This window comes from Myxocyprinus asiaticus, chromosome 25, assembly GCF_019703515.2.
Source record: "Myxocyprinus asiaticus isolate MX2 ecotype Aquarium Trade chromosome 25, UBuf_Myxa_2, whole genome shotgun sequence".
Taxonomy (NCBI): Eukaryota; Metazoa; Chordata; class Actinopteri; order Cypriniformes; family Catostomidae; genus Myxocyprinus; species Myxocyprinus asiaticus.
Window position 1 is genome coordinate 10,997,540 of NC_059368.1, and position 13,114 is coordinate 11,010,653.

Below are 13,114 nucleotides of genomic sequence, written 5' to 3' on the forward strand. Positions count from 1 at the left end.
AAGTAGTCAACTGAGTTTAACTTAAGTATTTAACCTGGAATATTCCTTTTTTAGTCTCTTGATTTCTATACGTTTTAGTGAGAAAAAGACCCTAGTAAAATTTGATTTCTAAATGTTTTAGTAAGAAAAAGATCATAGTAAAATTTCACACGTGTCTTCTTTAGAGTTTCAGAGATTTGAAACTGTGCTCAGATTTGCCAAGTCTGCAATCAAAAGTCAGATTTCAAAATATACTCAAATAATTCCAAGACAAAATTATCTGGTCTGTGCTATGCACATTTATTTTATATCTCTATACTCTTACCATGTAAACAATTGTCCTGTTTGTTTCTTTATTGCTCCAAAAGAATTTTAGGAGAAAGAAACTTAACAAATCTGAAGCCAAAGTGTGCAATTTCTGCACCACTGGCATCATCAAACGGAATTGCAAAAATAATTTTCAAAAAAGGTTCCCTTGCTCTCACCCCAGTCTTCCTTTGGTCGGACAAAGAGAGTCAGTATTCATGTTTATTGGCCAAGTATATTTAGCTTAAAAGGAATCTGACTTAGTGGTTAGCTTCAAGAACACATATACACAAACAGTATATACAGTACTGTACATATACAGTTGAAGTCAGAAGTTTACATACATCTTAGCCAAATACATTTAAACTCAGTTTTGTTTTTACAATTCCTGACATTTAACTGTAGAAAAAATTCCCTGTCTTAGGTCAGTTAGGATCACTATTTTAAGAATGTGAAATGTCAGAATAATAGTAGAGAGAATTATTTATTTCATCTTTTATTTCTTTCATCACATTCCCAGTGGGTCAGAAGTTTACATACACCTTATTAGTATTTGGTAGCATTGCCTTCAAATTGTTTAACTTGGGTCAAACATTTTGGGTAGCCTTCCACAAGCTTCTCACAATAAGTTGCTGGAATTTTGGTCTATTCCTTCAGACAGAACTGGTGTAACTGAGTCAGATTTGTAAGCCTCCTTGCTCGCACACGCTTTTTCAGCTCTGCCCACATGATTCTGCCACCCCCATGCTTCACGGTTGGGATGGGGTTCTTCGGCTTGCAAGCCTCACCCTTTTTCCTCCAAACATAACAATGGTCATTATGGCCAAACAGTTCAATTTTTATTTCATCAGACCAGAGGACATTTCTCCAAAAAGTAAGATCTTTGTCTCCATGTGCACTTGCAAACTGTAGTCTGGCTTTTTTATGGTGGTTTTGGAGCAGTGGCTTCTTCCTTGCTGAGCAGCCTATCAGGTTATGTCAATATAGGACTCATTTTACTGTGGATATAGATACTTGTCTACCTGTTTCCTCCAGCATCTTCACAATGTCCTATGCTGTTTTTCTGAGATTGATTTGCACTTTTCGCACCAAACTACGTTCATCTCTAGGAGACAGAACGCGTCTCCTTCCTGAGCGGTATTATGACTGTGTGGTCCCATGTTGTTTATACTTGCGTACTACTGTTTGTACAGATGAACGTGGTATCTTTAGGCATTTGGAAATTGTTCCCAAGGATGAACCAGACTTGTGGAGGTCCACAATTTTTTCCGAGGTCTTGGCTGATTTCTTTTGATTTTCCCATGATGTCAAGCAAAGAGGCACTGAGTTTGAAGGAAGGCCTTAAAATACATCCATAGGTACACCTCCAATTGACTCCAATTAGCCAATCAGAAGCTAATTGGCTAACTGCCTAAGGGCTTGACATCCATTTGGAATGGAATTTTACAAGCTGCTTAAAGGCACATTTAACTTTGTGTATATAAACTTCTGACCCACTGGAATTGCGATATAGTCAATTAAAAGTGAAACAATCTGTCTGTAAACAATTGTCGGAAAAATTACTTGTGTCATGCACAAAGTAGATGTCCTAAACGACTTGCCAATCTATAGTTTGCTAATATGAAATCTGTGGGGTGGTTAAAAAATGAGTTTCAATGACTTCAACCTAAGTGTATGTAAACTTCTGACTTCAGCTGTATGATATACAATAGTCCTGTCCCAAACTCATGCCACTGATTGAATTTTGAGCCGGTCGGGATACTCAAACAGAGCAATCTTTTGATGGCGCCAGTGTTTACACTTTTTGGGGAAATCATCCTACAAATGGCTTACTTGTAGTCTGCAGATTAAACTGGCATATTAAGCTAGGAGAAAGTATTTAACATAAAAAAATTATTCACATATCAGCTTTCCAAATAACTTCAGAAATAATGATTATTTGAAAAGTTCTATAGTCAGGTTTAGCTTGCATGTTGTCTTAGAGCAGAGCTGAATTTCAGTGCAGAGAGAAATGCAATGGAATCAATAATGCTGTAATGGCAAAACCATTCATAAGACAGATCTAGACATAGCTCCAGTAAAGACAGATGTAACATCTGTAATTAATGGAGGAGCAACGATTCACAGCCTCTTTTACTTAAAGAGCATGAAGAATGCACACATACACATGATATGGAGCATTCCCTGTGCTTTATTGCTCATGTCCACAGTTCAAAGAATGCAGTGTTGGTATACAAAATCTGCCATAGTGGGTGGGATATCTTTCTCTTGAGACCAATGAGAGCAGACAGACAGCAGCTCAGAGTATAACAAAAAGCTTTAGACACAGAGGAGCCATTCGCAGCCATGCTAAGTAATAACACAGCAATTGAAAATTATCAATCCCTATTCAAATATCACACTCACTCCACAACTCACTTGAGCTCTGGATAGACATTGTCCAGATACCACTTGAAGGATTTGCACTTGAGACTCTTTCGGAGCTCTTGCCTGCCGTGAATGCTGATAAGAGTGGAAGAGAATGAAGAGTGGAATAAGAGATCTTCTCCCTAATGCCCCCCATTATAGATACACACATAAACACTCGCATGCTTTCAGACACTCACTCTCCGTATGATTTCCCCCTTGCAGCCGGTCGAGCTGAGTAGTAGAACAGTTTGAACTCATCCATCCAAACCTCAGCTGTCCTTCTGGTGTTCCTGAAACAAAGAGCAGTGAAAGTGAACACTTAAGTAGAGGTCTGCGCGGGACTGTTTATTTTCCATCCCGTTCCCACAAGTTTCTATCCCGCACCCGCTGAATTTTACACCATGTTCACCTGCTCTTTGCCCGCAGTGATTTTCTTCCCGACCGCTCCCGTTCCCACAACCCCGCATTTGTTTTCCACATAGGTCAAAAGCCATACAAATAGACTATAAGTGTACACAAATAAAATAATTGCATTTTTCTGCTATTATCAGATGATGCATGACATGATGTCAATCTGACTTGCCTGAGGTTCGTTTCTTAACACTTAAATTGACCATTTTCCAGTTCCAGTTTCACATCCTTTGACACAGTGTATCCACGCATATTCCATTCTATTTTTGTAAAGCGCCGTTGACTACCTGCATAGCCTGCTCTAAATATTGGATAATTTGATTCATGTGTTGTGTGCATATTTTTACGTTGGATTTTCTGTTTATTTTTATCAAAAATAAATGAATTGTAAAATAAAGTAATAATTATAATCATTATTATTTTTATTTCTTTGCATTCATAAATTATTTAATAACATATATATTAATAACATAAAAATAGATATCCACATAGGATTTTTCAGGCTCCTCTCTGACCGCCCGCTCCTGCACACAACTCATGGACGTTTTACTGCCTTCAACTCAGATATTTAATCCCGCGCCCCAAGAAATCTGATCAGGTCCTGTGGGAGTCCTGCGGGAATGCAGACCTCTACACTAGAGTGTGCTTCCCTCAAAGATACAGTATGCAAATCAATCTCTTTCAGGGGGACAAGGAAATCATTAGGAAGGAAGACCTGCCAAATTATCAATACAGCTACTTCTAAAAATATTACTTGGACATGGGACAGACATGGGACTCTAATGAAGTAGTTTTGTTTACATTATCTGGACAAAACAAAAAACAAAACAAACACCACTAAAATTGTATTTGCTTAGTGCATGATTTTTACATGTACTATATCCTGATGTCAGTTTCAAGTCACTTTATCATATATAGTGAACATATCCTGATGTTAGTTTCAAGTCACTATCATATCTAGGGAACAACAATCTAATAAAGAAAAAATGTTAACATAGGTTTGCATGCCAAAGCTTAACATCATTTTGCAGACATCAATGAGCCATTTACATGTACTTCGTAGGCTGATTACTCCCAAAAATTTTTTTAAAAATCTGATAAAGAAATTAGTTTACATGGCATTTGAAATAGTCTAGCTTTTGCCTTTAAACTGTGAAGCAGCATGTGCACAACACATGCGCACATTGAAAAGGCTTGTAAGAATGCTGGTAAAGGTGTTTACATGCAGCGCAAAATCGAGGTAATGGGCAAAAATCTACCTGTGTCGATCGGTTTATTCTTAAGCTGTTTATGACCTTCCACCAATAAAAGGAAAGCTGTTTAATGCATTTACATGACCACACACATTGTCGGCTTATAAAGCATAATTGGTGTAAGAACGTGCATGTAAACATGCTGAGTGTAAACTTGCTGCCAGCCAGGGTTATGCACTAAAATTTCAAAAGTGAATTCAGATCAGCCCATCTCTAGCTTTGCCGACAAAACACTGTTTTAAAGAGTAACCAGTAAAGCCAATAATAACGCCATCAGCAATTATTCATTAGCGTCTCTGAATTATATGAGGAAACAGATTTTGTTGACTGAGCACACTGAATAGTAATTCAGATACAGAAAGATTGTTGTGCTATGCTCTTAATATTTCATATGGTTTCATGCTGAGTTTTTTCCCCAGAGGGGAAACATGATAAAAGCAAACAAATTTTACACAGCAGATTTTCTTCTATGCAGAATTCGGAGTATTATCTCTATCTGTGGCCAAAGATTCAGTAAACATGTAAACAAGACTCAACAGACATTCAACAGAGATAAAAATAAAAAGATTAGCATATTCAAATGTACAGGTTAATAACCCCCAAGTACAAAACAAGCTCTTCTGATGTTGTTCAAGGAAGTTACATCCCTTATTAGAAGGAATCTCTTATTAAAAACTGTTTTACATCAGATTGGAAAGTTGGATATGAATATATATTGTAAATACATGTTTGCACTGCTTGAGGTTCTTACTTTATGTAAGTGTTGGCATTGCCCTCTGGGAAGATGTAGGGATGTTTCTTGCGGAAAACGTGGCCAACCCTGCTACAGGGAACTATTTCCAGACTTCCTCCACACATCCATACTCTGAAAGAGATCTCTGCAAGCACAAAAAAATTAACACACACCTATCATGGTCTGTTATATTAATGATGCATTCACATCATGTCAGAATTACCATAATTGTGAGTTTCTGACTTGTAATTGCAATTTTGATGAAGATGTGAATGGTTTTTACAACTTGGAAACTTGTAATTTTATTAAAGCTCCGACTTAGCCGTTGTGACATAATGGAAAATGAACCAAAATGGCAGTGGCCTCATATACTTAATGGGTAGTTTACACATCTGTTTGAAATACAAATTTATTACACAGTAGCCAGCATTAACTCATGCACTTTCTTCATTAAACACTTTGCAAGAATGTAGAGAGGTGAATTAAGGTAATTATTAAATAACTGCCATTTTATTTATTCCCATAAAAACAAATAATTTGAGTATGAGAATGTGAACAGCTAAAGACTAGAATATCCAAATTGTCATCTCATAATTACAGTAATTCCAACATGACGTGAACAGCATAAAACAAGTTAAGGCATTAGTGACCATACATAGATAGACTGCTCTGATAGACTGCATTGTAGCAATGTATAAATTATACTAACAAAGTGTATCTTATAATTGCTCCACTAGCTGGGTGTATATGACCATTGTGACATGTAGTGTAAAAGAACCTAACAATGTGTGTGTGTGTGTGTGTGTGTGATTTACAGCAGGCCTCCAGGATACAGCCCCACTCTCTCAGCAAATATTAGATCACATGGGTGAAATGTCCTGTCTAAATATGCTACTGCCCAATGCTCATTTGCAATTATGAGCACAGCAGTCTACTTCAATTTGAATAAACTACCCCCTTACTGCTTCAGTCTAATTCTGTTTCATATGTGCATGGTTAATAATGGTTACCTTTTCAACCTAGCACAGAGAGAACCATTCAATCCCCCACAGTGCACAGCTCTAAAGTTTTACAGAGCCATCGAAAAAGAACCGGAAAAAAAAAACAAACAAAAAAAACACTTAACGGTCAAATAAAAACGCACGGTTAGAGAAAATTGATTTCAGAAATCAAGTGAAGCTATTTCTAAGTTCAAATATCTTTGTGTGCCATTTCCTCTCTGCAATGAACGTCCCCAAGTTCCCTCTGTCAGTTCTCGATCGGAGGACAGTGATTCAGGATTGTATGCCATCAGACAGGTGCTCTCATGCATAGTAATAACTCACCAAAGTTCTCTCCTCCCCAGATGTCCATGGCAGTGTCATATTTCCCCAAATGATTGAACCACGATCTGTCAATCACAAAAAGTCCTCCTGCAATTATGGGCGTTCTGGGGGTTAAAAAAAAGGTAGAGAAACATTACCTCTTGACGCTAAACTCTACAATCTATGAGTCTGTATAAAAATCTGCTGTCACTCAAGGTTGATGTATGAAAACATTTCTTTGGTGGGTTCAGGGTGTTGGAACATCAGAAAGATGATAAAAGGTCACTGATATAGACGTAGAAGTGAATTAACTTTTGCGTGTGGTATTTCAACCCCAAAACCTGCATCTTGTACCACCTACAATCCACTTTACCCAGGCACGAGGACTTGTATTTACATTAAGTCATTATACATTGCACTATTACCACCCATGGAAAGCAGGTGGTAAATGGAATCTCATTTAAAAGAGATAGTTGTGTACCTCTTTTATTGATCCTAGCAGCAGTAACTCATCAAATGATGGAGAAGAGCATTACAACCGGGCATATAGCCAAATGTGCAGAGTAGTCAAGCTCACTTTTGGCATTTCAAACCACCAATTCAGGTGTTTAGACCACAGTGGTGGAGTGATGCTGTACAGTGCCAACGGAGCATGCCAGATCACGGTCGTCAATCGCCTCCACAATCTAGCACCCAGAACTGACCCGTAAGACTGTGGATTTTGCCATTCAAATTGCATTCATCATACATTTTGTGGCAGCATTTGCACCGTTACTGTCAAAAGATGAGACCAGAGATCCAAGTGTGGAAGCAAAGAAACAGAATTTATTAACAATTAAACACAGAGCTGGTGAAGCGTGAGGGGCACCTGGCACCGACTGCAGCTTGGAGATGGAGAGTGTGTTCGTAGGCTTGTGTACATAGTGGTAGTGTGGAGCACAGATACGCAAGGAATCCTCTGGAGAATAGTGTGTTCGTAGGTCTGTATGCTTCGTGGTATTGTGAAGAGCAGATCCGCGAGGAATCCTCTGGAGGATAGTGTGTTCGAAGGTTTGTGTGCATTGTGGTAGTGTGACGAGCAGATCCAGTGTAGAGAGATAACCGATAAGGAATACTCAGGTGAAGCATCAAGGCGAGCGATGCAACCAACAGGATGGTAACCACAATCCGGGCACTACGGCGAAGACTGGCAACCAATATTGAAAACACACAACACAAACACTAGGGCAGAAAGAGAGTGGTGAGTAACTAAACACACAACAACAATCTAGCAATGAACACGAAACAGAGTGGGGTAAATATAGGCAGAGAATAAATCACAATCAGAGCCGCTTGTCTGCTTAAAGATGGCATGATCAGCGTTCCCATGGAAACAATCAGGGTTCCCACAGAAACGCTGATTCTGTGAGCCAGCCGCACCTGAAAAACATGAAGAAAACATAAACACTGAAGGAACAAACCGGCGGACTCACCGAGACCGTGACAAAAACAGCACAGAAAGCACATGCAAACAAAGGGCACTTTCAGTGGCTGTAATTCATTTATAGTGAATTCCCCTCTAAGTGATAGTGGAGTTGCTGGTTTGTGGAAGGAGTGTAGCTCCATTCTAATTCTCCTGATGAAACTTAGCTTGCCCTTCAAAAACAATGTACCCAGAGAGTTGCTTTAAATGCAAAGGAAGCTGGCGGAAGTGGCACCCGTATTATCGGAGGCATTTTGCCATAACCTCTCATTATGAAGTGGTAGGACACATTGTATTCTTTGCCGCTCCTCAGGGCCACTCATACTTTCTACTCAGATTCATTTACTTTTCATACATCTAGTCTCATCTCATTTTTTTTTTAGGCAGAAATAAAGCACAAAACTTCAACAATTGTGCACTGTCAAGGATTACAGAAATGAGAGACTGCAGATAAATTTTAAGTAGATGCATTAAAATTATTTTATTGGATAACTATGCAAATACAAAAAATACAACTGTTATTGTGGGCTTAAAAGTATCCAGTAATCAGGCAACAGAAATCCTTCCACTGCACACAATTTTTATTTTATTTATTTTTTTATACATGTTTTGAAGTATGTGGTGCTTGCCCGTGGAAAACTTGATACTACAGTTTGTGGATGGTTGCAAGGGAGTTCCAATGCAGTTGCTAAGTTTTTCTGAGTGGTTGCAAAGACCGTGTCACAACAGTTCCAATTAACATTTCAAAAATACGCTGCATACTTCTTAAGCAAACTCTTGCCAGACAACTGGCTGTCAGTCGGGGTCATGGTGCTGCTGTCCCTCTTGTATATCATCCTGATATATACACCACTACTTGCCATCTGTGCCCACACACACACACACACACAGCTCTCATTGGCTCAGTTATCACTGATCTATCCTGCATCTGTTGGAAGTGGGGCTGCCAGAGCCCCAGACCAGCTACAGTGCTGCACCAGTGCACAGACGGGATCTGAGCCTCTCTCGGCCTGAATGCCTACTTATCTGAGCTATTAACAGCCTTCATTACAACAGCCTCTGAGAGCGTTAGGAACAGTGTGAATTACACCACAACAAGAGGAGAGAGAGTGAGTGACGATGGTAGTACAGGAGGAGAAATGGCAAGTAATTGATGTTTCTTTCATTAAACAAAGCAACAATCAAAGATGCCTAAGAATTTAAAACAATCCTTTTTCTACACTAAATATTTTAATTAATATAATAATTAAAAGTTTAATGATCAACCAGGCTGAAATTTCTAAGTGGAGATCAATGCTTTAATGTACCATTTCTCTTTTTAATGACAACATGAAATCAAAATGGACCCATGTCAATTTTAAAAATGATTTATTTTCTTGATGCAGGTCCCTGGTTTATTTTGGCACTAAAACTAAAGAAAAAAATTTCATAACTCTTGTTCTTTCTTGCATAATGAAGGCTGCACAGGCAGGGAAAAATAAACTCGATTTTGACATTTTCTGAAGGACTTACTGCCAAAACAATTCTAGGGTGTTGTGGGTGGTTGCAAAGGTATTCTTTATATTCCTTTAAAATTCAAATCAGCAACAGTAATAGTCATGTTTGCCTTAGCAAATACCACAAATATAATCATCCATTATCATTCACAATCCAATCCATTATTGATTGTTGAATATTTTGTTTCATAAAAAAAAAAAAAACACACATTATAGTTAAATAGTTAAATTAAATTTCATGTTGACTATAAACTGTCTTCTTATTGCTCTTTCAAAAGTGATTTGATCCCACAGCAGAAAAATTTAAAACAAGTTTCAAAATTTTGCATATTTTAAGCATTGTGCTCCAATTCCTGTGGATGCTGGACTGAACCATGACCCTCTCTCTCCTCTGAGCAAAGTGGTTTCTATAAAAGTCCCTATGCTTCTTTTCACCTACTTAATGGGCTCAGTGGGGTCAGCTCTCCTGGCTCGCTTTTCAGCTGATAGTTGCTCCCATTTAAAATGTAGACTCCAGTCGAAGCCTGCAGCAGAGATGGAGAGAGATTGGAAAGACAGACAGAACAAGAGATCAATGAAGTTCTTTTTGCTGTAACTTTACATTTTACAAGTCAGAATTATATGCCACGATGGCTGTGATAATTAAAGTGTACTGCCAATGATAGTCTGGGGTTTTCATCACACCTAATTGTTAGATTTGTTTCTGTGTGACACTGCTGATTGGTAACTGTGACCGATGCCCGTTGATGGCAGTATTGGGACAGCGAATGGAGGATTATAATTGCAGCTTTTACCTCCTCGCAAGTCTGAGGAAGCTGCAACATAGGCAAACGTGTCCATATTTATGATGTCAATCACAGGGCTGGCGACACAGGTCGGGTCCTGAAAAATGAAAATATTACAAAATGAAACAAATGAACACGAGATGTTTGATGAGACTCTTGACTAGTGCCCGACCGATATTAGCCTTTCACCGATATATCGGTATCGGCGTATATGTTTACCGATATGCGCCGATATGAACATTATTTTTCAGAACATATAATGCAGAAAACAATGCTTTAGAATTGGTGTCATTACGTAGTTTGTCCAGCAGAGCGCGCTCCGACTCCATTGTTTACAGAGCTGACTCTGAGCTGACGGTGGCTCTGCAGACAGGGCAGAGTTGAGCTGTGTGTTTTCACAGTAAGTTGCTAACTAGTTTGTGAAATACACACTGGAAAGTTAATAAACAATGACCTCATCATTTTCCCTTTTCAATATTACTAATATAACGTTAACCCTGTCCCTGACAACCATGTCACTCATGTTTATCTTTGCTATTGTTTGTTATGTTAGCCAGCTATAGTTTGTCAGTGCAGTCAGTAATGTAGCAGATTGAAAGGTAAACAACAGAGCATCTTTTTGCAGCTCAGCAGACAACTGTGCGGTGGTGGATTGTGTCTGTTGAGTGTTGATTTCACGCTATGTTATTACCTAGTTGGTGAGATGCAATGCTGGAAAGTAAATAAACAACGTTCGTCTTTTACTCTCCGTGACAACAAGCTTATAGCTAACTAGCTAATCACGTAGCTACTTTCATTGTTGTCAGCTGAGTGGAAGCTAATGAGTAAACGTATTCAATCAAACTGTTTTGTTCAGGATTCACAGTTTGGTACCCCCCTTCAACCGAACAATTCCAGTCGTTGCATTTATAAAATATAATATTTAAAAGTCTGGTTTTCCACTGTTGAAAGTTTCCCCTGAACTTGTATAGCAGAATACGGTGTAACACTGCTGCCACTCTTTATCTCTTGTCTCGGCAGGTGTAAATGCTTCTTGTTTTAGAACCTGCCAATAATTGACTGGCAGTATTAAAATAGTCAGCATTTGACTGATACTAAACAGTAATACTGATGTTTATTTAGCTATTTATTTTATTTTTATTTATTCATTATTTTAATGGTCAGCAATTGACGGTGAATTTTCCCTCTCTAAAATCGATATCGGTCTCAAAATTCCCATATTGGTCGGGCTCTACTCTAGACAGCTCCACACTCTTCATCTTAATTTCACAACAAAGGACGAGGAAAATCAGTGAGCGATGAGATTATCTGTGTTAAGTGTGAGTGAAATGTACACACACCACAATGTTCTATCCTCCATAAACCTAACCCTCACTGAAAGCTTTTTTGCATTTTTAGGCTTACATTCAAATCAAAATCAAATCACTTTTATTGTCACACAACCATATACACAAGTGCAATAGTGTGTGAAATTCTTGGGTGCAGTTCCGAGCAATATAGTAGTCTTGACAGTGATGAGACATAAACATCAATTTACAATAAACATCAGATTTACAACACAATTTAAAATCTAATATACACATAATTACACACAACACAGTATACAAATAATAACAAGCAATGTACAGTATACAATACATACAATATAGAATACACATTATACAATAAAAAAAGTATATATATATAAAAAAAAGTATATATAGTATATATAGAATGTACAGTAGGTTGTATTCATACATTGATAATTTTTACAAAACTGTTTTCCTCGTGGAGACTCACAACAGAGCGGACTTTTAATTGACTTCTGTTGTTCTTATACTAAGTTAATGATAATTTTCATCCCCTACCCATAAACCTAACCCTCATAGAACCCTTTTTGCCTTTTTTTATTTTTAAGACATTATTTACTTATTTACTTAAGCCATTTTTCTAGTGGGTGGCTGTTGGCTTTAACATATATGTGATTTCAGGTTTTACTACACTTGTGGGACATTTGGCCCCATGATGTAGGCAAAAACACACACACACACACACACACACACACACACACACACACACACACACACACACACACACAAACTTATTTTTATATGATTGTGGTGACTCTCCATAGATTTCCATGCATTTTATGGATTTTATACAGATCGAACAATAATTTCTATCCCCTAACCCTACCCCTAAACCTAACCCTCACAGAAAACTTTTTGCATTTTTAAATTTTCAAAACAACATAGTTTAGTACGTTTGATAAGCCATTTCCCTCATGGGGACCGCTGGCTGGCCCCACAAGGTAGGTGATCTCAGGTTTTACTATCCTTGTAGGGACATTTGGTCCCCACAATGTAGTGCAACCCCGATGTCTTGGCTAAATTTCCTCCATTGGCCCTTCTCAATCATGGCTTCCTAATAATCCCCATCCACTAATTGGCTCTATAACTCTCCTCTCTACCAATAGCTGGTGTGTGGCGAGTGTACTGGCGCACTATGGCTGCCGTCGCATCATCCAGGTGGATGCTGCACACTGGTGGTGGTTGAGGAGAGTCCCCTGTTCAATGTAAAGCACTTTGAGTGTAGTGTCAGAAAAGCGCTATATAAATGTAACGTTCATTCAGAGTATAAACATGTACACACACACACACACACACACACACACTGTAATGTGTATTTTGTTGATTCATGTTTTTCATGTCTTATTTTGAAATGTTTAGTTCCTGTTTCATGTCATGTGTTCCTGGTCATGTGATGTACTGTTTTCCCTCCATGTTCATGTGTCTTGTTTTCATTGATTCATTGTTTGATTATCTTGTTTAGAGTTCTGTTTGTTCACTGGTTTATGTTCTCCCATGTCCAAGTATTTAAGCCCTCATGTTTTCCATTGTTGGTTGTCAGGTATTATATGTTTGGTAACATTGTTCATGTCAAGTCAAGTTTATATTAAGTCAAGTTTATATTCAAGTTCATGTTTATGTTTCACGT

General features: G+C 38.2%; 1 protein-coding gene across 1 annotated transcript in view; it reads right to left on the reverse strand.

Annotated features, from left to right (window-relative positions):
* LOC127416479 (polypeptide N-acetylgalactosaminyltransferase 14-like) overlaps positions 1–13,114 on the reverse strand; it is an 86,108-nt gene that overhangs the window by 8,227 nt on the left and 64,767 nt on the right. The window contains exons 7-12 of the mRNA XM_051655867.1: positions 10,148–10,235; positions 9,793–9,877; positions 6,417–6,520; positions 5,110–5,236; positions 2,892–2,984; positions 2,704–2,787 (exon numbers count right to left, since the gene is read on the reverse strand). Of these exons, the coding sequence (XP_051511827.1) occupies positions 2,704–2,787; positions 2,892–2,984; positions 5,110–5,236; positions 6,417–6,520; positions 9,793–9,877; positions 10,148–10,235 (581 nt within the window). The remainder of the gene's footprint in view (positions 1–2,703; positions 2,788–2,891; positions 2,985–5,109; positions 5,237–6,416; positions 6,521–9,792; positions 9,878–10,147; positions 10,236–13,114) is intronic.